Below are 27,736 nucleotides of genomic sequence, written 5' to 3'. Positions count from 1 at the left end.
CATTTTTTACCTCAGTATTTTTAAGACAAAACCAAGAGTGGAACAATCAGAGGAAAAGTATAATAGAAACTGGCACCACATCTCTATTACCCACTTCTGGTTTTGACTTACATATACTGAGGTAAAAAACTCACCAAATACTTAATGTGTGCACGGGGTTTAAAAAGTAAACTGAGGACACAGTCTACCTTCGACTTAAAGCGTAACCGTTGTTTTAATTTTTATTTCATAGATCAATAGAGAATAAGCAATCTTGTAATATATCTTATCAGACTAATTTCATTCTTTCTCTGCCAGAATTGATCAGTCATTATCAACATTCTTAATTCTGAGGTAAAATCTGTATTCAGTGAAGACTTTCCCATTACTGAGAGAGGGGATGGCAGGTGGTGCTGTGAAAATTCTATAAGGATGGGAGGAGGGAGGAGCTATAGGCAGTGGGAGGAGCTCTCCACCCACCTCCTCCATCTGCCTTCTACATAGAATCTCATAATTAAAATTAGCAACAGAAACCCACACATAGTTAAACAGATCACAAAACCATCTCAGGGAGTTGCAAGAAAATACATACCAAATAAATTGCCCTCATTAGCACCATGTGAAGGTTGGACTACTGCGTGGGCAAATCACTGACAATTGTAAAAAAAAAAAAGGGGTAAAGGAAACGATCAAACGTCCAATTTATAAATATGCAAAAGTTTATTGTTGATATACAGACACAAAATTGAGTGGAGAAAGACACAACAAAACACATATTAAAATCAAAACCCCACAGAGAGCACAGGCCCGTCCTGTACCGTCAATTGAAATTGAAGTGGATAGTTTAATTATAGGTGATGTAATACTCACATTCACCACACAGTGTCGCCAACCACTTACTAGGACCTATATATGCATTACGGATTCCATATATGCTATGAGTGTTCATATAGTGGGCAAAGGACCAGAAGAGGAGATAAAGCCCCAAAAACTATTACATAAGCTACCAAAGACAACGTACATAGAGGTCGAGTGCTGGGTACACCGATAGAGGCGGGCGCCGCAAGAAATTCTATAAGGATGGGAGGAGGGAGGAGCTATAGGCAGTGGGCGGAGCTCTCCACCCACCTCCTCCATCTGCCTTCTACATAAAATCTCATCATGTATGCATGCCACTGAGAACAGTAATAAATAAATAAAAAAAAACCCAAAAAACGGCCCAAATGAAGGAAACAGAAAGCGGTTCATGCTAAAAAAATATATACAGTGGAACCTCGCTTAACAAGTAACCCAGTTAGCGAGTATTTCGCTTAACGAGCAAAGCTTGCTGTAAATTTGTAACTCAGTTTACGAGCAAGCTTTGCTGAATGACCAAAATACTCACTGTTCCACTGTATTTTATTATTTATTTATTTTTTTATTTTTTAAAGATAAAAAACAGAGATGATACTCCTGAGAGGGACACAATAAATTACCCAGATATTTGCAAAAAATTACTACAGAGTGGGATACAGGGAACGATAAATACAAAAATTCACATAAATATATATAAAAATACTTTAGTAATCAAAAGATTATCTGAAAATTAATTTTGTGAAGCTACATAGAATAAACTGCACTGTAAACATATTCTGCTGCAAAATTGCAATAACCCTAACGGCGACCTCCAGGAAGAAGCTAGGGCGAAACGGCGTTGGGGTGGAGGGACCTGTTTACAGTCACCAATCGGGTAATTATAGCACTTTTTTTTTCCATTGGTATGTTTAACTATATTACTCATTAGTATTCTGTAGTGTGGATGCAGGGCATTATTATCTTTTGCTACAGTGCACTTTATGATTCCTCTGGCAGCTTATTTTTGAGATACTAATTTATGTGTTTGTATAGTGTGTGCACTAGCCGCACTTTTTTTTGTATACTTTCCTATGTTGGCCAGGGCTGTTGCAATGTTTGCAGCAGAATATGCTTACAGTGCTATTTATGCTATGTAGCTTCACATAATTTATTATTTAGATAAACTTTTGATTACTAAAGTATTATGTGTATATATATATATATATATATATATATATATATATATATATATATATATATATATATATATATATATATATATATATATATATATATATATATATATATATACACCGTGTTTCCCCGAAAGTAGGACCCCCCCCGAAAGTAAGGCAGGGTGGGGGTTTCGGGGGGGTCCGCCAATGTAGGGCACCCCCCAATTGTAAGGCAGGGTAGCGGGGGGGGCCGGGGGAATGTAAGGCCGCCTATGGGTGGTGGTCGCGGCGTAATGTAAGGCCGCATATGGGTGGGGTAACTGGGGACAGTACAGGAACTTGCCGCTGTTCCCTCGCTCCATCCAGGCCTTCTCCAGTCTCGTGCCACCCGTGGTCCGCCTCCGGTGAATGGCCCCCGCAAGGCTCCCTGCTGGCCATCAGCTCGAGCTGTGATTGGCCAGTCAGCCGGCTCGCAGCTGATTGGCCCTCAGCTCGAGCTGCGATTGGCCAGTCAGCCGGCTCGCAGCTGATTGGCCGAAATCAGCCGCGACGTCACCGCCTGCAGGCTCGCTCCGATTGGTCCAGCGTCCCTGGCATCTGAATCGTCAGCACGGCACCGCAGTGGAGATCGATAAAGAAGGAAAGTAACGGTAAGTTCCGAAACTCTGTGTGTGTGTGTGTGTGTACGGTATGTGTACGGTATGTGTATGGGTGCCGTATGGGGCTGTATGTGTCAGTGTGTGTGTGTGTGTGTGTGTGTGTGTGTGTGTGTGTGTACGGTACCGGTACGATATGTGTGTGGGTGCCGTGTGGGGCTGTACCGGTACCGTATGTGTCAGTGTGTGTGGTGGCAGAGTGGGGGGCAGAACCACTGTATGGGGAGGCTGCAGGGGGGAGGATGGGGTGGATGCCGGACTCTCAAACAATGGGGAGGCTGCAGGGGGGAGGATTGTCATTTTTTTTCCAATGTAAGGCCTCCCCCGAAAGTAAGGCAGGGTGGGACTTTTGGGGGTAAAATTAATGTAAGACAGGGCCTTACTTTCGGGGAAACACGGTATATAATATATATATATATATATATATATATAATATATATATATATACATACACATATACATACACACACATATACATTTTTTTTTATGTGGGGTATTTATTATATTCTATGAATTTTTGTATTTATGATTCCCTGTATCCCTCTCTGTAGTACCTTTTTGCAAATACAGTGGAACCTTGTATTACGAGCAGAATTCGTTCCGGGAGTGTGCTCTTAAACCAAGTTACTCTTATATCAAAGCAAATTTTCCCATAGGAAATAGCTGAATCGCAGACAATTCGTTCCACAACCCAAAAATATTTACTGTATTTATACAAACGTATTACAGTAATATAAAATAATGCACTGTATTCATTAAAAATGATTACAGTACAATACAAAATACTACACAGTACAGTAAAAGCATATAAAACAAATTAAACTGTACGTTCGCTTACAATAGAATTGTTGGGGTGAGAGGTACAGTATAAAATGTGCTGTACTGGTTATCACAAATAAAGTTCAATACTGTATCCACAAATGCAAATTGATAGACATGCTGTATAGTATATACTGTACTGTACAATGCTATACTGTATACAGTACATATGTACAGAATGTTACCTCCAGAGCGGGTCAGATTGCGGTGAAAGGACAGAACCAGAAGTGTGTATGGTGAGTATTTGCTCTTCTTGCAAAGCATTGCTCTTAAACCAAGTTACAAATTTTTAGAAAGCTTTGCTTGTCTTGCAAAACACTCTCAAACCAAGTTACTCTTAAACCAAGGTTCCACTGTATCTGGTAATTTATTGTGTCCCTCTCAGGAGTATCATCTCTGTTTTTTATCTTAATTTTTTTTTTAATTAATAAAATATATATTTTTTAGCATGAACCGCTTTCTGTTTCCCTCATTTGGGATGGTTTTTTTTTTTGTTGATTTATAGAATCTCATCACTAACATCTGCCACTTCCTATCTCAGTAATGAGAAAGTCCTCACTGAATACAGATTTGACCTCAGAATTAACAATGCTGTAAATGACTGATCAATTCTGTGACAGTAAGAATGAAATTAGTCTGATAAGATATATTACAAAGATGGTTATTTTCATGTATATTATGATTTATGAAATAAAAATTAAAACAATGGTCACACTTTAATTGTAACTAGTACAGCAGTAGGTGAAAGGCTAGCGCTTGTAGAAGACTAATCTTAGTGCCTCATGCAATGCAATGTAATACAAAGAAGCAATGCACAGAACAAAAAGTTGATGAATGAGGATTTTTTTTTAGCCTTTTTAAACCAGCATCAAAAATCAGTTTATCCATCTAGGGCTCTTCGGTACAATACATCACTGGCTGAGGTTTTGTGTCAGTCCTCATTTTTTTAGTGCTTGAAGACAGCTGGGGTTACATTTGTCAGCTGACCTATTCTATTATGTCCGCTATGGTGCCTTCTCACATTATAAAAGGTTTTGTGGGGACTGTTAGAGGATAAAAACACATTCCATTTTCTCACAGAAGAAAATAAAGTATTATTTTAGGCCATTATGTACCACAGTGCAGTGATATTATTTTCTGAGGCTTGATGTTACGGTTTCAGAAACATGCTCCCTTCTCTTACAACCAAAAGGTTGCACTAAGTTTTACAAAAGGCCAAAGCGTAAGTGGTAAGTGATAGACATATGATCGCTGGGGGTCTGACCGCTGGAATCGCCAGTGATCCTAAATTACCCTGTGTGATGAAGCATTAATGTGGATTATCAATCACGGCCATTCACTTCTAAGAGACTGATGGAACGTAAACAAAGAATATACCATAGAGGTTTTTGTATCCACCATGAAAACACATAGAAGCTACAAAACCATCCAATAAATTAAGAAATAAAGAACATTTGCTTAGCTGAAATAGAAATTGGAGCAATAAAATGTAAAGTTGATCACACCTTTTATAATTACTATTTCCAAGAAATGTAAGCTTTTTAAACCAGGAATACTCCTCCAAAAAGTATTATATTGAATGTGGCTTATCTGCTAATTCAGCTGTTACTTCTCAAACACTTGTTCCAGATCTTCCCTCACAATCCCAAGGAAATTCTTTCCATGAAGCAATCGCAGAACTATTCTTGGGCTCACATTGTCTGTAAAAGCTGTCTGACTCTTGGCAGGGAGTCTCACAACACTGTACAGTCAGTATTCACATGCTAGGAATTACAGCTCTCCAGTTGGGAAAGCCTGGGTAATAAACGGCTTCTTGGCCCAGTTGTTTTAACTCCACAGCAGCACTTACAGTTTACCAAAGGAAGCTCAGTAAAGGGCAAGGGCATGGCTGTAGTTGTAGTGTTAAACTATTTATTCAGTTATGGCCAAAAAGAATTGGCACTCTTGAAATTGTTCCAGAAAATTATTATTATTCTTTATTATTATAGCGCAATTAATTCCATGGCGCTTTACAAGTGAAAAAGGGTATACATAAAAAAGAGAATTTTGTTTACTTACCGTAAATTCTTTTTCTTATAGTTCCGTATTGGGAGACCCAGACCATGGGTGTTTAGCTTCTGCCTCCGGAGGACACACAAAGTACTACACTTAAAAGTGTAGCTCCTCCCTCTGAGCTTATACACCCCCTGGTGAGCCAGTCCTAGCCAGTTTAGTGCAAAAGCTGAAGGAGAATAGCCACCCACAAGTAGAACCGAGCAAGAACCGGAACAACCGGAGACTCTGTCCACGACAACAGCCGGTGATAACACACTGAACAAGAAAATTGCCAACAGGCAACAGGGAGGGAGCTGGGTCTCCCAATACGGAACTATAAGAAAAAGAATTTACGGTAAGTAAACAAAATTCTCTTTTTCTTTATCGTTCCTTTGGGAGACCCAGACCATGGGACGTTCCAAAGCTGTCCCTGGGTGGGAATAAACAGAAAAAACTAAGAAGTAGGCGACAGCCGTCTGAAGGATGCGTCTGCCCAAGCTCGCATCTGCCAAAGCATGAGCATGCACTTGGTAGTGCTTCGAAAAGGTATGCAGGCTAGTCCAAGTGGCAGCCTGACAGACTTGTTGAGCCGTAGCCTGGTGCCTAAAAGCCCAAGAGGCACCGACAGCTCTGGTCGAGTGTGCTTTGATCCCCGGCGGGGGAGGCACCTGAGTACTCTGGTAGGCGTCCGAAATGGTCGATCTAATCCAACGGGCCAAGGTCGGCTTAGAAGCAGAGAGACCCTTGCGCCGCCCTGTGGTTAGCACAAAAAGAGAGGTGCACCGTCGAAGCGCAGCGGTGCGAGACACATAAATCCGGAGAGCACGCACCAGATCCAGAGTATGCAGCGCTTTCTCAAAGCGATGAACAGGGGCCGGACAGAAGGAAGGCAAGGAAATGTCCTGGTTAAGGTGGAAGGGAGAGACCACCTTAGGAAGAAAGTCCGGAGTCGGACGGAGAACTACCTTGTCTTGGTGAAAAACCAAAAAAGGTGACTCCGAGGAGAGCGCAGCCAAATCAGAGACTCTCCTGAGAGAAGTTATGGCAACTAGAAAGGCCACCTTTTGAGAAAGACGATACAAAGAAACCTCCCTAGGGGCTCAAAAGGGGGTTTCTGCAATACCGTGAGGACCAAGTTAAGGTCCCAGGGATCCAAGGGCCGCCGATAAGGCGGAATGATGTGAGACGCACCTTGCATGAAGGTGCAGACCTGAGCCAGCCGGGCGAGACGCCGCTGGAACAGCACTGATAAAGCGGAGACTTGTCCCTTGAGAGAGTTGAGGGACAGTCCTAGCTGCAGACCGGACTGTAAAAAAGACAGAAGGGTCGGCAACGAGAATGGCCAAGGAGGATGGCCGGAAGAGCGACACCAGGACAGGAAAATTTTCCAAGTCCTGTGATAGATCTTGACGGAGGAAGACTTACGGGCCCGAGTCATAGTGGAGATGACTTCAGGAGGAATACCAGAACCCGTCAAAATCCAGGACTCAAGAGCCACGCCGTCAATTTGAGTGCCGCAGAATTCGGGCGGAAAAACGGACCTTGCTTGAGTAGGTCTGGACGGTCCGGAAGATGCCACGGCATCTCTACGGACAGTTGGAGCAGGTCCGGATACCAAGCTCGCCTGGGCCAGTCCGGTGCAATGAGGATGACTCAACGGCCCTCCATTCTGATCTTGCGCAGGCCTCTGGGCAAGAGAGCTAGAGGGGGAAACACGTAGGGCAGACGAAACTGGGACCAGTCTTGAACCAGAGCGTCCGCGGCGAAGGCCTGAGGATCGTGGGAGCGAGCCACATAAACCGGAACCTTGTTGTTGTGACAGGATGCCATTAGGTCCACGTCCGGAGTGCCCCACTTGCGGCAGATTAACTGAAACACTGCCGGGTGCAGGGACCACTCGCCACCGTCCACGGATTGACGGCTGAGATAATCTGCCTCCCAGTTTTCTACGCCTGGGATGTGCACTGCGGATATGGTGGACTTTGAGTCCTCTGCCCATTGAAGAATGCGTTGGACCTCCAACATTGCCAGGCGGCTGCGTGTCCCGCCTTGGTGAATGATGTATACAACCGCTGTCACGTTGTCTGACTGGACTCGAATGTGCCTGCCCGCCAACAGGTGGTGAAAGGCTAGGAGAGCTAGAAGCACAGCTCTGGTTTCCAGCACATTGATTGAAAGGGCTGACTCGGGCGGAGTCCAAGTGCCCTGTGCTCTGTGGTGGAGATATACCACTCTCCAGCCGAATAGGCTGGCATCCGTGGTGAGAATCACCCAGGACGGAGTCAGGAAGGAGCGCCCTTGGGACAGGGAGAGAGGCCGAAGCCACCACTGAAGAGAGTTCCTGGTCCGTGGCGACAGAGCCACTAACCTGTGTAAGGAGGAAGGCCGCTTGTCCCAACAGCGGAGAATGTCCAGCTGCAGAGGGCGCAGATGGAACTGGGCAAAGGGAACCGCCTCCATGGACGCCACCATTTGACCCAGCACCTGCATCAGGCGCCTGAGGGTATAACGGCGGGGCCTCAGGAGAGAGCGCACCGCTAGCCGGAGAGACTGCTTTTTGACTAAGGGCAACTTCACAAGTGCCGGCAAAGTCTCGAACTGCATCCCTAGGTACGTGAGACTCTGGGTCGGAGTCAGGGTGGATTTGGGAAGATTGACAAGCCACCCGAATTGGGCTAGAGTGGCGAGAGTGAGCGAAACACTCCGCTGACAGTCTGCGCTGGATGGACCCTTGACCAGAAGGTCGTCCAGATAAGGAAGCACTGCCAACCCCTGGAGGTGCAGGACTGCAATCAATGCCGCCATGACCTTGGTGAATACCCGAGGGGCCGTGGCTAACCCGAAGGGGAGAGCCACGAATTGGAAATGATCCTCTCCTATCGCAAAACGTAACCAACGCTGCTGTGACACTGCGATTGGCACATGTAGATAGGCATCTCTGATGTCCATGGATGCCAGGAAATCCCCTTGGGTCATAGAGGCAATGACTGATCGCAGAGACTCCATGCGAAAATGCCGCACCCGGACATACTTGTTGAGAAGCTTGAGATCCAGGATGGGCCGGAAGGTACCGTACTTTTTTGGAACTAGGAAGAGGTTTGAGTAAAAACCTCTGAACCGTTCTCGAGCAGGAACTGGTACAATCACTCCGTTTGCCTGCAAGGATGCCACGGCCTGCGAGAAGGCGGCGGCCTTGGAGCAGGGGGTAGTTGAGAGAAAAAATCTATTTGGCGGGCTGGAAGAGAATTCTATCCTGTAGCCGCGAGATATGATGTCTCTCACCCACTGATCGGTGACTTGCTTTAACCAAGCGTCGCCAAAGTGGGAGAGCCTGCCACCGACTAAGGACGTGGCTGGAGCGGGCCGAGAGTCATGAGGAGGCTGCCTTAGTGGCAGAACCTCCTGCGGTCTTCTGCGGACGCGCTTTTGGGCGCCAGTTGGATTTCTGATCCTTAGCTGAGTTAGTGGAAGGCTTAGAGGATGACCAGTTGGAGGAACGAAAGGAACGAAACCTCGATTGATTCCTACCCTGGGCGGGTTTCCTGGTCTTGGTTTGTGGCATGGAAGTACTCTTCCCACCAGTAGCTTCCTTAATGATTTCATCCAGCTGTTCACCAAACAGCCGTGAACCAGCAAAAGGGAGCCCAGCAAGAAACTTCTTGGAAGAAGAATCTGCCTTCCACTCTCGAAGCCACAAAATCCTGCGGATAACAAGAGAATTAGCTGAAGCCACCGCAGTGCGGTGAGCAGCCTCTAGCATTGCAGACATGGCATAAGATGAAAAAGCTGAAGCCTGAGAGGTTAAGGTAACCATCTCAGGCATAGATTCCTTGGTGAGGGAATGCATCTCCTCTAGAGAAGCAGAGATGGCTGAGAGCCCACACTGCTGCAAAAGTCGGGGAAAACACAGCCCCCGCAGCTTCATACACAGATTTGGCCAGAAGGTCAATCTGACGGTCAGTGGAATCCTTAAGTGAGGTGCCGTCAGCCACCGACACAACGGTCCGGGCTGAGAGCCTAGACACCGGAGGGTCTACCTTTGGGGAGTGAGACCACTCCTTGACCACCTCAGGTGGAAATGGAAACCGGTCATCAGAACCACGCTTTGGAAAGCGTTTGTCAGGGCAGGCCCTGGGCTTGGTCACAGCGGTCTGAAAACTGGAGTGGTTAAAGAACACGCTCTTCACTCTTAGGCGAGGTAAACTGATGTTTTTCTGCCAAAGAGGGTTGCTCCTCTGAGACTGGCGGATTGAGATCCAGCACAGAATTAATAGAAGCAATCAAGTCACTAAGATCTGAGTCACCCTCAGAGAAATCGATGGGATACATAGCCTCCGAGCCCCCCGTGAGGGCATCCTCCTTATCTTGCGAGTCAGCTCTTGAGACAGAGCCGTGGGATGAGGAGGGGGAGGAAACCCTGCGCCTTCTCTTAGAAGGACGGGGTCTGGGACCAGATGATGAATCCTCCGTGAGCTCCGATGGACGGTGGTCAGAGGATAGGAATCCTCTGTCAAGAGTATTAGAGGCACCCTGTGAGGAGGGCTGATGCATATTCATCAAAGTCCTGGACAAAAGTCCCATGGACTCAGCAAATGACTGGGATATGGACCTAGAAAAAGACTCTACCCAGGCCGGGGGTTCAGCCACAGGTGCAGCAGCAGCCTGAGAGACCACTGGGGGAGAGACTCCAGGCTGTGGCACCGCCAAGTTAGAGCAACCATCACAGTGTGGATAAGTGCTCGGCTCAGGCAGCAGGAGCTTACATGCAGTGCATACAGAATAAAGCTTTGGAGCCTTGCTCCTTGTGTGAGACATGCTGCTGGAGTGGGGGCTTTGCAGAGAATGAACCCCAGGGAGAATATACAGAGGTCCACAACCGGAGACCGGCTGTGGCTTACCAGACCGCTGGGCGCGGTTGTTGTGTGCCCTCCAGATCCCGAAGCCCGGTCCCCCAGTGCATATCACCTCAGCAGAGATGCAGAGTGCAGAATGTACCAGAGCAGAGTGAACTCTGCGTGAGAAATGGCCGCCGGAGCGAAGAGAGGGGGCGGGACTAGGGGGCGTTCCTATAGGAGAGCGGGAACTGGAGGGCTATAGAGACCTGCAGGGGAGGAGGGACGCCCCAGCAGTGGGGAGTGTCCCTCCCCTGTGTAGAACGGCCGCTGGGAGGAGCCGAGCCTGTCCCTCTGCATGAGTGACATGCGAGGGCAGGAAAATGAAACTAGGCGAAGCCGGGGCCTAAATTTAAGCGGCGAGGCCGACATGCAGGCACCATCGGCGCGGTTCTCAGGCAAAAGCTAGAGAACCCGCCGGAAAAGTCAAGATAATCACATACAGCATACTCTCCCCATACAATAAAGAACCGGGACCCCCAACACATAAACGTCTCAGGTACTTAGCTGCTGAGACGCAGGGCCAGGTCCCTGGGGATGAGTGCTCCGGTCCAACAGGATCCTCAAGGGGCTGTGGATGGAGACCGGACTCCTGCCAGGCATGGAAACCGTGCTGGCTCCCACTTCAAGCCAGAGCCCAGGAGGGATGGTGAAGGAGCGCGGCATGTAAGGCTCCAGCCTTGGAAATCAACCTTAACAACACCGCTGACACAGTGGGGTGAGAAGGGACATGCCGGAAGTCCAGACTTTTACCCGCTTTTCTTCAAACTCTTTCCAAAATTCAAACAAATCAGATGAGAATGCATGTGTGGATGTATGCCTCCCGAACACAAAGCGATAAACTGGCTAGGACTGGCTCACCAGGGGGTGTATAAGCTCAGAGGGAGGAGCTACACTTTTAAGTGTAGTACTTTGTGTGTCCTCCGGAGGCAGAAGGTAAACAGCCATGGTCTGGGTCTCCCAAAGGAACGATAAAGAAAACTAGTACAACAATAATTAACAGTACAAAACAGACTGGTACAGGAGGAGAGAGGAGCCTGCCTGCGAGGGCTCACAGTCTACAGGGAATTGGTGAGATTGCACAGCGGTGTACTGGACTGAGGGTTATTGAAGGTTGTAGGCTTGTCGGAAGAAGTGGGTCTTCAGGTTCCTCTTGAAGCTTTTCACAGTAGGAGAGAGTCTGATTTGCTAGGGTAGAGCGTTCCAGAGTATGGGGGACATACGGGAGAAATCTTGTATGCGATTGTGGGAAGAGATAAAATAGGAATAGAGGAGATCTTGTGAGGATCTGAGGTTACGTGCAGGTAGGTACCGGGAGACTAGGTCACAGATGTAAGGAGGATGGCTTTGTAGGTCATTGTTAATGTTTTGAACTGGAGTCTTTGGGTAATGCAAGCCAGTGAAGGGATTGGCAGAGTGGTGGGCTGGGGAGTAGCAAGAGGAGAGGTGGATTAAGCGGGCTGCAGAGTTCAGGAAAGTTTGGAGGGGTGCAAGAGGTTGCAGTAGTCGAGGCGGGAGATGATGAGGGCATGTACTAAACATTAGTTTTTGCTGATTCTTGGAAGGCACGGATCCGGAAGATATTTTTGAGTTGTAGTCGGCATGAGGTGAAGAGGGCTTAGATGTGCGGCTTGAAGGATAGAGCAGAGTCGAGGATTACTCCAAGGCAACAAACTTGTGAGACTGGGGAGAGTGAGCAGCCATCAACTTTGATGGATAGGCTTGGTGGAGGAGTTGAATGAGCAGGAGGAAAGACAATGAATTCTGTTTTGTCCATGTTAAGCTTTAGGAATCGCACAGAGAAGAAGGATGAAATAGCAGAGAGACATTGTGGGATTTTGGTTAGTAAGGAGGTAATGTCAGGTCCAGAGAGGTAGATCTGAGTATCATCGGTATAGAGATGATACTGAAAGCAGTGGGGCTCTATGAGCGGTCCCAGGCCGAAGGTGTAGATTGAGAATAGCAAGGGTCCAAGAACTGAACCTTGGGGGACACCAACGGATAGAGGGTGGGATGAGGTGGTGGTGTGAGAGTGGGAGACGCAGAAAGTTCGGTCGGTTAGGTATGAAGAGATCCAAGATAGGGCCAAGTCTGTGATGCCCAGAGAGGAGAGAACCTGTAATAGGAGGGAGTGGTCTACTGTGTCAAAGGCAGAGGACAGGTCCACGAGAAGGAGGACAGTAGTGTCGCTTGGCTTTTGCGGTTAGTAGGTCGTTAGTGACTTTAGTTAGGGCAGTTTCAGTAGAGTGATGCGGTCGGAAGCCAGATTGTAGCTGGTCAAACAGGGAGCAGGAGGAGAGCTATGAGGACAGTTTAAGATGGATATGCTGTTCCAGTAGTTTTGAGGCATAGGGGAGAAGGGATACGGGGCAATAGCTAGACACAGATGATGGATCAAGGGAGGGCTTTTTAAGGTTGGGTGTGATCGAAGCATGTTTAAAGCATGAAGGGAATACACCAGTTGATAATGATAGGTAGAAGAGATGGGTTAGGGCTGGGATTAGGACTGCGGTGATATTGGGGATGAGGTGCAACGGGAGAGGGTCAAGTGCACAGGTGTTTAGATGTGATCTTGAGAGTAGAGTGGAAAGATGAACTTCTGTCATGGGGGAGAAGCTGGATTTGGAGGAAGAGGGCTGAGTAGCTATGATGAGGGACTGTGGGGATTGTGGGCCAAACCTTGCTTTGATGTTGTCAATTTTCTGCTTGAAAAAAGAGGCAAAGTCTTCAGCTGAGATGAGAGGAGAGGTAGTGCTGGGGGACGGAGGAGAGAATTGAAAGTGTTGAATAGTTGTTTAGGGTTGTGAGATAGAGAGGATATGAGGGATGAGAAGTAGGTTTGTTTTGCAGCAGTGAGTGCAGAATTGAAAGTGGTGAGGGACTCTTTATATGCAACGAAGTGCTCAGTGGAATGAGACCTCTTCCATCTGCGTTCAGCAATTCTGGAAGCCAGTCTCAGTTCTTTAGTTTGGCTCGTGTGCCAAGGTTGCCTGTTGATTGTGCGAGTTTTGGTATGTGTGAGACGGGCGGCCAGTTCAAGAGCTGCAGAGAATGTAGTGTTATATAAAGTGGCTGCAGCATTTGCGTCGTGTAAGGAAGCAATGAAATGAAGTATTTCTCCAAAAATAAGAAAAAAGGCAAATTGGATATGAATTGGACAAAATGGACTGAACAAAATTGTGGCCACCTTTCCAAAATCGTGGGTAAACAACTTTACTTCAAGCAACTTTACTTCAACTTTACTTCAAGTGATGCTCAATCAAACTCACCTGTGGCAACTAACAGATGTGGGCAAGATGAAAATCACACCTGAAACCAGATAAAAAGGGGAGAAGTTGGCTCAATTTTTGCATTGTGTGTTCTACACTAAGCATGAAGAGCAGAAAGAGAAGAGAACTGTCTGAGGACTTGAGAACCAAAAATGTTGAAAGATATCAACAATATCAATGTTACAAGTCCATTGCCAGAGACCTTGACATTCCTTTGTCCACGATGTGCAACATAATCATGAAGTTTACTGCCCATGGTTGCAACACAGGATTGTCTGGATAATGGATAAACAGACCTAATCAAGTGGCAAACAAATTCAAGCTGTCCAAAAGGCTCAGAGTGCATCAGTCAGAGTGAGCAATCCGTCAACATTTGAATGAAATACTGCTGACACACAGACATAAAAAAGCTACACTGCAGTTTGCCAAAATGTACGAGTACGCCAAAATCCTTCTAGGAAACGTCTTGTAGACAGATGAGACCAAGATAAAGCTTTCTGGTAAAGCATATCATTCTAGTGTTCACCAAAAACAGCAGGATGCCTACAAAGAAAAGAACAATGAACCTTCACCATATCGCCATATTTGATTGTAGGTACTAAGATGTTTTGGGTTTGTTTTTCTGCCTCTGGGTGCTTCACTATGTGCAAGGCATCATGAAATCTGAAGTTTACCAAAGGATTTTGGGTGGCAAAATAGTGCCCAGTGTCAGAAAGCTGGCTTGGTGTCCTAGGTCATAGGTCTTCGAGCAGGACAATAATCCCAAACATACTTTAAGAAGCACAAAAACAAGTTGCTGGTGAGTTCTGAAGTGGCCAGTAATGAGTCCGGAACTAAATCCCATTGAACACCTCTGGTGAGATCTCTAAATTGCTGTTGGGAGAAGGCGCCTTCAAATATGAGAGACTGGGAGCAGTTAGCAAAAGAAGAGTGGTCCAAAATTCCAGTTGAGAGGTGTAAGAAGCTTTTTGATGGTTTTAGGAAGCGATTGCAGTTATTTATTCCAAAAGGGTGTGAAACCAAATAAGCTGAGGGTGCCAACAATTTTGTCTGGCCCATTCTTGCAGTTGCCTTTTTTGTTTTGCTTTTGTGTTGTTCCAATAAAACACAAAGGAAATAAACATGTGTATAACAAAAACTACAAAACTTGTGTAATTGCAATAATTTTGGGGGTGAAATACTTCATTTTCTGGAAAAATTTCAAGGGTGCCAACACTTTTAGCTATGACTATATGTGCATTAGCTCTTTCAAAGCCAAGTCCAGCATTTCCTTTACATGGCCAGTCTGTCCCTCCATTACTGAGAAATCAGAGTTTGATATGGCAGATCTGAAGCCTCTGTCAGTCCAGCTCTACTCCTCGTCCAGCGCTGTTGCCTCCTGCTTGATAGCTTCTATGCTGTGTGACTTCAGGCACAGGAAGCAGTCAGTCAACTAGGAGGTGGTGGAGCTGGGTGGGGAATAATTTACATATCAGTTCAAATGCTGATCTCTCAGTAATGGAGCAATGGACACTCCATGTAACGGTATTGCCGGACACATGTAAATAGTTAGGAGTAGAAATTCTGCTCATAGATTGCCTTTAAGGCTATGTTCACACACTGCGTTTTTTACCTGCGTTTTGGGTCCGTTTTTGCTGCAGAAATTTCTTGAGAAATTCTTGTAACCTTTCTGCAGACATTCCCCAGCAAAACCTATGGCAAAAAAAATTAGCTGTGCACACACTGCGTTTTTTTCTTAAGAAAATTCTTTCAGTAGATTTTCTTAAGAAAAAGAATGAGCATGTCACTTCTTTTCTGCAGCTAACTGCGTTTTTTGCCATAGATAATTGGCACAATAACGCAGGGAGCAACCAGCGGTAAAAACGCACCGAAAACGCACCGAAAACGCACCGAAAACGCACCGAAAACGCACCGAAAACGCACCGAAAACGCGGCAAAAACGCAGGTGCGTTTTTGATGCGTTTTTTTAACGCAGGTGCACTAATCCTTCACTCTTAAGAAATTTCTTAAGAAATTTCTTAAGAAAAATCATTTTTCTAGTGTGAACATAGCCTAAGACGAACAGTCAGCTCTCCTGACATGCCTGTTTAACACTAGAAGTCCCGAAAGAGAGTCAAATGACCTTTAGTCCAAACTGAATAGAACTAACTAGAAACTAAATGGCTAAACTCAATGGAAAACAGCAACCTCCTGTGGTGCGACAGTAATGGCCTTAATTACAGAACAAAAGACGGTGATTATAGGATGTTAGGTAAAATCCTTCAGGTCATTCGACCCGTCACTGGGTTCCAAAAGGTAGAAATGTTAAATGACCCCTCTCTGGGACTTCTAGTGTTAAAGGCAGTCTGTCACCCTCAAACGCATTTTAAACTACTTATACAGTCTTACAGGGGACTAAAGGGCCATTTACACGCTGCGACATCGCTAATGATATATCGTCGGGGTCACGGTGTTTGTGACGCACATCCGGTGCCGTTAGCGACATCGCAGCGTGTGACAGGCAGGAGAGACCTTAAACGATCGCAAAAGAGACAAAAATCGTTGGTATACGAGAGGGCGTTCATTTACCAAAAATCGTTGTCTCGTACGTAGCGAGGTTGTTCCTCGTTCCTGCGGCATCACACATCACTATGTGTGACACCGCAGGAGCGACGATCATCTCCTTACCTCCGTCCACCGGCAATGAGGAAGGAAGGAGGTGGGCGACATGTTCCGGCCGCTCATCTCCGCCCCGCTTCTGCTATTGGACGGCCGTTTTGTGATGTCGCTGTGACGCCGAACGCACCTCCCCCTTGAAGGAGGGATTGTTCAGCGGGCACAGCAACATCGCAGAACAGGTATGTGCGTGTGACACTGCCGTAGCGATAATGTTCTCTACGGTAGCGATCACCACATATCGCACCAACGACAGGGTTGGATGCTAATGCTCGCGACATCGCTAGCGATGTCGCAGCATGTAAAGCTCCCTTTAGACCCTATTAAATGAATAACTGCAGCATAGATTTCCCTTCTTTAGTTGCACAGAAAATGGTTTTATTGCATATGCAAATGAGGACACTTTGGTGCACCCTTGGTGTGGCCAAGGGTTCACTGCACCCCTCAATCAACATGCCACGCACCTCCCTTTAGCTTGACAGTGCTCGCTTGCCCAGAGTATGAGCTGTCTAACCCTGGAGGAGCTGAACAGGTACATACACAGTCAGTGTGGGCATGCTTTCATGCCTGCTCCCTACTGTTTGTGGCAAGTGTGCATTGCAGACAGGAGAGAGGGTTGAGAGTACACCTGCACTGACACTGTGTGTGCCTGATCGCCTCTATATACATACACACATATACATATATACTGCATATATTAGTGGAAATCCACATCAGAGAATGTACTGGAGATACTTTGAAAAGTTATACTCAGTGGGCCACATTTACAAAGTTTTTAGTGAAAACTGAGCACTAAAACGGTCATAAAGCACGGCGTGAAAAATTCTAGCATTAACAATAATGTCACTTCGTACCACTAAATTTGAGGGGGGAGATTAAAAAAATAGACAAAGTCTCCATGGTGTCATCAAATCTTTATTTTTATATAGCGCTAACATATTCCGCAGCGCTTTACATACATCAGGAACACTGTCCCCATTGGGGCTCACAATCTAAAGTCCCTATCTGTATGTCTTTGAGGAGTGGGAGGAAACCGGAGAACCCGGAGGAAACCCATGCAAACACGGGGAGAACATACAAACTCCTTGCAGATGGTGTCTTTGGTGGGATTTGAACCCAGGACCCCAGCGCTGCAAGACTGCAGTGGTAACCACTGTGCCATCGTTTAGGTCAGATACGCTGCGTAGAATAATCTATGCCAGATATGTGTACATTTTATTTTCTTACTGAATGACTGAAAAGACCGCAGATTTGAAAGTAATCACTCTAATTACCTCTAAAGCGGGCTTTGCACACTGCGATATCTGTACCGATATCGCTAGTGTGGGTACCCGCCCCCATCTGTTGCGCGACACGGGCAAATCGCTGCCCGTGCCGCACAACATCGCCCAGACCCGTCACACGTACTTACCTGCCCGGCGACGTCGCTGTGACCGGCGACCCGCCTCCTTTCTAAGGGGGCGGTCCGTGCGGTGTCACAGCGACGTCGCTAAGCGGCCGCCCAATAGCAGCGGAGGGGCGGAGCTGAGCGGAACGTAACATCCCGCCCACCTCCTTCCTTCCGCATAGCGGCCGGGAGGCAGGTAAGGAGAGCTTCCTCGTTCCTGCGGTGTCATACGGAGCGATGTGTGCTGCCGCAGGAACGAGGAACAACCTCGTTACTGCTGCAGTAACGATTTTTGAGAATGGACCCCCATGTCACCGATGAGCGATTTTGCCCGTTTTTGCAACGATGCAAAATCGCTCATCGGTGTCACACGCAACGGCATCGCTAATGCGGCCGGATGTGCGTCACCAATTCACCAATGTGACCCCAACGAGTTCGCATTAGCGATGTCGTAGCGTGTAAAGCCCCCTTTAGTGTAAGATATGGGAGTCTTTATAAACGAGAGCCATAGGGTCATAATATAATGGTAAAATAGGACCAATTTATAAAAGGAACATGGCTCATAACAACTTGGAAAGGAAACCGGAGCTAGCACTCTAAACTACATCTGACCCCTGTTCAAGTATGACCCCTTAAGTGTGAACAGGTAATTGCAATGGTTTATCTGATGTAGAGACAACACAAAATCTCAAGGGGTTCAAAGATGACACTTTTCACCTTTGTGCTCAAAGGATCAACCCTAGAAAGAATGGCACCAAAATCCAGTTATGAATATTGTTTTTATTTTTGTGACATCCATAGGTCCTATAGTTATGGGTGACACATTTTCAACATCGTGATCCCGAGGGCAGTGAAATGCACATGCTTGCATGACAGTGCAGCCTGCGGACCAGCCTCAAATTAATATTGTCCAAATGTACGGGGTTGTATATGCCTTTTTTTCCTATCTATAGAAAGCTAAAATCATAATAGCAAACATGGCATTAATAACTTCCACCTGGGACCACAAGGAAGAAATATCTTGAAGTTCAGGGATCCCATAATTTTTGTGACTAGAGCCACATCTCATTGACCAGCCCCCATCCGAGGTCACCAAGGGGAGGTATTTGGGAGTGACTGATATCTAATAAATAGTGATTCTGAATTATGGTCCTTGTTCAGTGCTGGAAGATACAGCTTGCTGTATGATTGTCCCATTTTCCTAAGTGGAGAGCTTCCCTCTATAAAATAATTATGCCACCCTGTGACCATAAGTCAGGTACTTTTCTTTTGTTTATCATTTTTATTTTATAAAATTGTATAGGAAATACTTTTTATAAACACTGCCTACTTTTCAAACTAAATATTTAAAATGGAAAGCTTCATACCTCTTGCTCTATAAAACACATCCCTGAAGCCTTCTGTGGTCAAATGTTACCAGTAACAGGTGTCCAATTGGTGGTGGCAGCAAGTTTTTCTTGGCGTATTGCGGAGCTTGGCACTGACCATACCAAAGAGAGAGTGAATGTGTGTGTGTGTGTGTGTGTGTGTGTGTGTGTGTGTATTTTCAATGTGCTGGAATAATTTCATTGTGAAAGCGGCCAATAAGTGGTCTAGTAGTGAAAGCACCTCGTTCATCAATCGTCGGCCAATTGCTCATTGTCCTGACGACTGGAGGCAGCTCAGTGCTGTTCGTGACAACTTAGTCGCAGCAGTGGGATATCTGCATTATCCCCCGGCTGTTCTAGATAGTGTAAAGTGTTACTTGCAATTACGGTAAGGCTTGCTATGAAAATGACAACTTTTTAACCTTACAAACATATCCAGAGCTTCTAGATTACAACAAATTAGGATGCATGATGACAGCTGTTTAAAGTTTTCCAAAGAAACTAGAATCAGGCAATCAGAAGCTGTGGCGGCGTCCCCAGAAACCGATTTCACACAAGACATTCTCAGATATTAGGTCTTATTAGGTACCTTGCAGTAGAATCGGGAAGTGTATACTGTTTAGAAGAGACACTTCCTATTACTTACCTTTCTGGCACTGGAAGCTTTGGGCATAAAGACACTGCTTTGCTATCTGTTGTGTACTGGCTGGGAGATAGTGCATAATCACACAAATGTGATCCTGTTGGATAAAGTAACACAAAAAATAAAATGGTCAGTACAATTCATAAATTATATTTAAACAAGCTAAAAGCCCTTAGATTACACTTTCTTCAATAAGTATGCCACTGACGCAGCCCCTCCTCTGCCCTGCTGCCTGTACAATGTGGATGTCATACAGGACGCTATAGTGAAGTTATTGCCACCACTGTAGCCTAGTGTAATGCAAAGTGACATTAAAGAGGTATTCCCATCTCCAAGATCCTATGTAGCAGGTGTACTACTAATAATATTACCAAATACCTCCAATTACAAATGTAGTATAGTTCTCCTGATATAACCATATCTCTTACCTCATGAGCAGGGCATTGTAGCTTAGGTGTCCATAGTAACAACCACTCATACAGTGACAGTTAGTTGCTTGTGGTTGTAACCATAGATACCCAAGTTGCAATGCCCTACACATGAGGTAAATGACGTTGATACCCAGGAGAAACATACATTTATATTTGGAGATATTTGCTAATATTATTACTACTACATAATGGTATAGAATCTTGAAGATGGGAATACCCCTATAAAATGTGGCAAGACCAGGGGCATACTTACTAATCTACAGGCAATGGCCTGCACATGAGGTAAATGGTGTAGATACCCGGGAGAACCATACAACATATATATTTGGAGGTATTTGCTGCTGCTGCTGCTGCTGCTGCTACTACTACTCTTACTACATAATGGGATAGGGTCTTGGAGAGGAGAATACACCATTAAACCTGTGGCAAGACCATGGGCATACTTACTAATCTACAGGCAATGGCCTGCACATGAGGTAAATGGTGTAGATACCCAGGAGAACCATACAACATATATATTTGGAGGTATTTGCTGCTAATGCTACTGCTACTACTACTCTTACTACATAATGGGATAGGGTCTTGGAGAGGAGAATACACCATTAAACCTGTGGCAAGACCATGGGCATACTTAATCTACAGGCACAACCCAGATATAATCACCTAGCAAAACATATGTATCAAAAAAAGACAAAGCTTGTCTGTATGAATAATACCAGAGCACATTAGTGGGTGTCACGAAAAATAAAATGTTAAGTATTAAAAACTAGAAAACACAAAAAATTAAAAACATTTAAGGAGAGTACCATTGTGCTACCCAACAGAAAGTTCAATTATATAGTGTAACAAAACACATACATATATTAAGAGATCCAAAATGATGGCTATCCCTGTGTAAGTAGTGGTGCACGTGGAAATTAGATAATATAATTTCAGAAGAATCCTGGCACTCACGTAGATTTTTATCTTGAATCGTTTATTATTACATTGGATGCAGAGAACACTAGCGTCGCCGCAAAGTCATTCGGATCGTACCCTAAACGAATCAAGCTAAAAATGTATGCGGGTGCCGGGATTCTTCTGACTTTATATACATACAATAAAGGTAATGTTCCAAAAGCAGGAATAATAGAAAATACAGCATTATGCAATAAAGTGTTTGAAATAAAAATGAAAATAATTTTAGAAAAAAATAAATAAATAAATAAATAAATAAACTGAATAAGGCCCTGTGCGCACGCTGCGGATTTTACTGCAGAACTGACGCGGATTTCGCTGAAGGAAGGAATGCTGCAGAAAATGTTTAACATTTCTGCAGTCCTTCTCCAGCAAAACCTATGGGGATAAAAAAAATGCTGTGCGCACACTGCGTTTTTTTTGGTCCCTGCGGGTTTTGCTGCAGAATTTCCACTGCGGAATTAATATACATTTCACTTCTTTTCCGCAGGTACCAGCAATTTGGAGGGCTGGCAGATCAATCACCCGCTGACTCTGGGTTGGCGTAGGATTGATCCCAGGTATCTGGCCAAATGCTGCTCCCCATATAAAGTTTATGGGGAACACAATCTGGCGCAAAGGGGTAGGAGCAAGCGCTTCATACTTACCGATCACCGGGCGGCTGTCACACTGCTCCCACGGCAGCTCTTTCATGTTCCATAGACGGCTGCTCATTAGTTTCATAACATATTCACGCCTTCCCTGCTCACAGGTGTCTGTGATTGGTTGCAGGCAGACATGCCCCCACACTGAGTGACAGCTGTCTCACTGCAACCAATCACAGCCGCCGGCAGGCGGGTGTATAGCGTACAGTAAAATAATTACATAAATAACGAAAAAAAAAAAAACTGCGTGCAGTCCCCTCAATTTTCATAACTAGCCTCACAGCTGGGGGCTGGTATTCTTAGGCTGGGGAGCCCCCCAGCCTAAAAATTTCAGCCAACAGCCGCCCGGAGTTGCCACAGCCATTGACTGCTCACTGTGAGGGTCAGGCCGCAAGTGAAGTGAGCTGCACGGGATCAGCGGTGACTTCACTCATGTGCTTTGCGGTGACAGGTGTCACTGCACATCAGCTGACTTAAGTCACAGCTGATCTACCTCCGGATGCTGGTCTCCTGTTTAGAGGCCGGCTCATGCATATGCAGTTCTGCATCGCACAGCCGACTCATAAGTAGCAGAGCGCTGGAGACAGCCGCACAGGACACAGCATCGCGGGAGACTTCTGCACCACAAACAGCAGGAGCAGGGACAGGTGAGCATTTCCCTGTGCTATCAAAATAACGCAGGGACATCCCGCAGCAGACTGCGGTAAAACCGCATGTGGATTTCGGGTGCGGTTTGCTGCGTTTTTTTACCGCATGTGCGGTAATCTTTCAGTGTCTGGAATTTTCTTAAGAAAATTCCATTTTCTAGTGTGCACAGGGCCTAACGTTTTTAACCCTTAGGAGGATATTACGTCATCTCTTCCTGACAGCACTCGACGTTTGCAGCAATAAAGTGTGTTTAGGGAAAAAAAAAAAAATTCCATATTAGGTCACAGAGACGATAAAGAAAGTAGGGGGTCAGGGCTGTGGTAGATCGGGGGTAATTCTGGCCACTGGTGGTCAGCCAGTTTTGATTTTCATGTGTATCCCAATGGTGCTTTTTCAATGTTTATAACCATTGTGTTGTTTCCTTGTGTTTTGCAGTGAAGCATTAATATAGTATTTTTCCCCACTAGTAAGCACTGCTATTATTCGTTTAACTCTTGGGCTTTTTTTTGTATAACTCCTAAAGAAGGCCCAACTGAAGGCAATGTTGTGATTGTACAGAAGTCTTCCAATTCTAAACAGTCAAATACAATTAACACATCTAATTTAACATTTTCATTTTTTGAGATCCATTCTTTTCCATACCTAAAAGAACGACATACAGATATTCGATGGAAAAACGTGACAAATTGCAACATTTTCTATTTTCTTTTCATTCATTTTGCCTTCATTTAAGGCCACAAAGCATCCAACAAGAAACTTTATAGACATGTTAAAGGCTGAAAGCTCTCTATGTCTCTTTTATTATCCTCTGGTTAGAGATTAATACATAAATCTTTTTATTGCTACTGTAAATGTAAATCTTGACTTGAAGATAAGGGAAACCCTCAGGAGAACAGTTGACCTCTACGCCAACTTGTGTGCCGAGTAATGCTATTACTTTCTTCAATATGATCCTTCAACAGAAAAGAAAAAGAGCATTCCTGTTTTTTGAGCTACATATTATTACATCTCTTAAGCTATGGGAAAGAGGTTTTATACAATGAAAAGGCAAATTAATAGAATTAAGAATCTGCTTAGAAAAAATATAGATTGCCCTACTTCTTATTCCTTAGTTACTGAGAAACTCAATTTGAAGGCATTATGAGCTTTACATCCTTATATGATCTACAGCAATTAAAAATTCACACAAATAGTTAGCAACACTTTATAGATCGGGGATTTTGATAATAGCCTTCAAGCTTCCCTGCATTTGCTGGTCAAATAAAACCTCAGAATACAGTCTGCTATTGTGGATATGTGCAGTCTGTATTCTGCGGACTGCAGACAGAATGCATTGCAGCCAGGTGTATTATTCTCTATAGTGCTCCATGTTTCAGATATAATATACTTTGAAGATCCGGTCAGGGACCACACCTGGAGACAAGACTAGTCCAGCTCCATCCCGGGTGGCTTCTTCCTGTGCTGCAGCTGGTGCTTGACCAGTCTTTCCTTCCTATTTCCATAGGCAGCGACTAGAGATGAGCGAACTCGAGATTCGGTGTTCATACCAAACATGAACTTTATACAACCCCCCCCTTCCCCGATGAACCCGCAGCATCGAACTTCCACGGGTCTACTCATCTATAGTGGAGACCTGTCAATCACCTCTAACAGCGCTGGAAAGAGCTGGCCAATGGTGGCACCAGACTACTCATCTCTTGTTATGATCCCCGGCCAGATCTGCAACGAATATCTCTGAAATGCCAGAGAAATTCAGAGAATAATATACCTGGTGGCAATCATGATTCATGCATGGTTTGGGCAGCATGAATCGCCTGATGGGTCTCCTTTAAGTATCAGATACAATAGTGTTACAGGCTATGCCCGCCATGAGCTCCTTGGCTGATAGGGTCAGCACGTGCAGATATTTAGAATAGCTGTGATAGTATTCAGCTCTTACAATGAAGGAGTGCATGCTTGGCCTGGTCCTTCTCACTCACGGCACTGGGCAGCAGTGAGCTATTTACAAGCGCTTTCCCTGCAATACAGCTATTCTTGATATCTGTGGCAATCGGGTGCGTTAGGTACGGGTCAAGCATGCACAGAGACGGATACACCCCTTAAACTATCAATGAGACTGTAGTGGGTGAAGCACGTAATTGGAAATGCACAGGAGAGAATAGGATGTACCTAGGAAATGTAGCACTCACTAGGCATGGGGCTTGTCATGAGATATGAAGTCTGGGAACGGCCATTCTGCCTGATCATAAGTATGACAAACACGTGTTACAATAGACAAAGGTGAACAGCTAGGGAGTCCGTGCATTTAATATATTAGTCTAGAAGGGGCTTAAACCGGTAGCCACAACACCCAATCAAAATTCTCACACTCACCGTTTATTTCAGCAAAGTTTTGTACATCGTTTAGCGTTTTCAGCTCCTGATGTGGGCACTCAGAAACACACAAAGCTATGGACTTTATTTTTCGGTTTACTAAATCCAACTTGCAAGGATCCAAGAAGAAAACATACCTAATAGTCACATAATTAGAAAAAAAAGCCCGTTACATACTGTGGGACAGGGGAATTAAAAACCACATACAATACCCAAACCTATAAAGCAGGACATTATAACAGCAACGCAAACCCAAAATAACTGAATAAACGTATGGAATAGATGGATAGCACTGATATATATACATAGAGGTCTGGGCATTGGATTTCAGGAGTGCACTCTTCCTCAGTCTGCAGACTTTCTGGTTGCTGGCAGAAGAGATTGGGACCTAGCACACATGTGCACTATAGAGATCCATAGCTGCCCTCATTGTATAAAGTGTGGATGTCCAGCCACCACACCAAGTCCGCAACAAGCTATAAACAAAAAAATGAGCGATGCGATGCTAGAAATAGTGAGAAATTGAGCAAGTTTGCAACTCTCTTACTTTCTACCATTCTTTTCCTGTTTTTTTTTTTTTCGAATACTTTTAGAATTCAAAGTATCATAACATCAGGCAGGAAGGCCTGATTTCAGAGATGTGTCACTTATTAGGCGCAGTTGAAGCAGTACGATCTCACCCAGCTGTTAGACCTCACCCAGCTGTTAGACCTGTGTGAGCGCAGCGAGTAGGGGCAATCACTGGACACACTCCCTAGTATTCTGGATCCTTTGTGTGCTGTCAGACCTGTGTGAGCGCAGGGAGTATGTCTGCAATCACTGCTCATGCTCACCCAGCATTCTCGATCCTCTGCACAATGTCAGACCTGTGAGAGCACAAGGAGTGTGTCTGCAATCACTGCACATGCTGCCCAGCATTCTGGATCCTCTGTACAATGTCAGACCTGTGTGAGCACGGGGAGTGTGTCTACAATCACTGCACATGCTCCCCAGCATTCTAGATCCTCTGTACTCTGTGAGAGCTATGTGAGCGCAGGGAGTGTGTTTGCAATCACTACACACACTCTCAAGCATTCTGGATCCTCTGCACAATGTCAGATCTGTGTGAGTGCAGGGAGTGTCTGCAATCACTGCACATGCTCCCCAGCATTCTGGATCCTCTGCACAACGTCAGACCTGTGTGAGCACGGGGAGTGTGTCTACAATTACTGCACATGCTCCCCAGCATTCTGGATCCTCTGCACAATGTCAGACCTGTGTGAGCACGGGGAGTGTGTCTACAATCACTCCACATGCTCCCCAGCATTCTGGATCTTCTGCACAATGTCAGACCTGTGTGAGTGTGGGGAGTGTGTCTGCAGTCACTGCACATGCTCCCCAGCATTCTTGATCCTCTGTGCACTGACAGACCTGAGAGTGTGTGGGCAGCGTCTCACTTATGCTTTGTATACCAGGGGGACTATTTTTTTAGGATGAAAGAAGCAAAGCCTCTGTAATGGGCAGATAAAACTCACTGACATAGCGCCGGGGAGCCTATTCCAGAAGATGAAAAGGTGGGTATTTTTTTTTTTTTTTTTTTTTGAATGGAGCATAGTTTTTAATAGATGTAAAATATAAAAATATTTATTTACACAATTTCTGCCTAATTAAATGTATCTTTTATGTTGGGAATACCCTTTTAAGCCTTTTAATATATCGTCAGGCAGAGACAAAATCTGACTAATGGGCCTCTTTATAGACACTTCTGTTGAAAAATTAGGCATGTAGATTTAGTTCACAGAGTATCGATAGCCAACTATATGAAGGGTCAGCTTGAGTCTTACGCTTCCCATGTCCTAAGAGCATAGCCGAGTCAGTATAAAGTATATCATTAAGTAAGCACTGCCCATAAGTAGCGACATACATCTACAATATTTCACTTACTTGCGGTTCGTGTGATCAAGGCCACTATTTTCAAAGCCTTCCACCTTAGCGTTCTTTTGTCCACACACGTTTCCATAGCTGTCATATCCAGAAACTAAACGGGAGGCAGCACCGGTTGCAATAGAAAATCCACAGATAAAGCCCTATGTTATAAAAAAAAAAAAAAATAAATAAATATATATACAGTTAGGTCCAGAAATATTTGGACAGTGACACAATTTTTGCGAGTTGGGCTCTGCATGCCACCACATTGGATTTGAAATGAAACCTCTACAACAGAATTCAAGTGCAGATTGTAACGTTTAATTTGAAGGTTTGAACAAAAATATCTGATAGAAGTTGTAGGAATTGTACACATTTCTTCACAAACACTCCACATTTTAGGAGGTCAAAAGTAATTGGACAAATAAACCAAACCCAAACAAAATATTTTTATTTTCAATATTTTGTTGCGAATCCTTTGGAGGCAATCACTGCCTTAAGTCTGGAACCCATGGACATCACCAAACGCTGGGTTTCCTCCTTCTTAATGCTTTGCCAGGCCTTTACAGCCGCAGCCTTCAGGTCTTGCTTGTTTGTGGGTCTTTCCGTCTTAAGTCTGGATTTGAGCAAGTGAAATGCATGCTCAATTGGGTTAAGATCTGGTGATTGACTTGGCCATTGCAGAATGTTCCACTTTTTTGCACTCATGAACTCCTGGGTAGCTTTGGCTGTATGCTTGGGGTCATTGTCCATCTGTACTATGAAGCGCCGTCCGATCAACTTTGCGGCATTTGGCTGAATCTGGGCTGAAAGTATATCCCGGTACACTTCAGAATTCATCCGGCTACTCTTGTCTGCTGTTATGTCATCAATAAACACAAGTGACCCAGTGCCATTGAAAGCCATGCATGCCCATGCCATCACGTTGCCTCCACCATGTTTTACAGAGGATGTGGTGTGCCTTGGATCATGTGCCGTTCCCTTTCTTCTCCAAACTTTTTTCTTCCCATCATTCTGGTACAGGTTGATCTTTGTCTCATCTGTCCATAGAATATTTTTCCAGAACTG

At 45.0% G+C, this 27,736-nt stretch overlaps 1 protein-coding gene across 1 annotated transcript in view; it reads right to left on the bottom strand.

The window, feature by feature from the left end:
* The window catches only part of SLC44A1 (solute carrier family 44 member 1), a 147,304-nt gene that overhangs the window by 64,893 nt on the left and 54,675 nt on the right, over positions 1-27,736 (bottom strand). The window contains exons 3-5 of the mRNA XM_075351063.1: positions 26,687-26,829; positions 24,764-24,900; positions 19,714-19,807 (exon numbers count right to left, since the gene is read on the bottom strand). Of these exons, the coding sequence (XP_075207178.1) occupies positions 19,714-19,807; positions 24,764-24,900; positions 26,687-26,829 (374 nt within the window). The remainder of the gene's footprint in view (positions 1-19,713; positions 19,808-24,763; positions 24,901-26,686; positions 26,830-27,736) is intronic.

This window comes from Anomaloglossus baeobatrachus, chromosome 1 (assembly GCF_048569485.1).
Source record: "Anomaloglossus baeobatrachus isolate aAnoBae1 chromosome 1, aAnoBae1.hap1, whole genome shotgun sequence".
NCBI classification, from domain to species: Eukaryota; Metazoa; Chordata; class Amphibia; order Anura; family Aromobatidae; genus Anomaloglossus; species Anomaloglossus baeobatrachus.
Note: the sequence above shows the minus strand (reverse complement) of the source record. Positions and strands in the feature narration are given on the sequence as shown.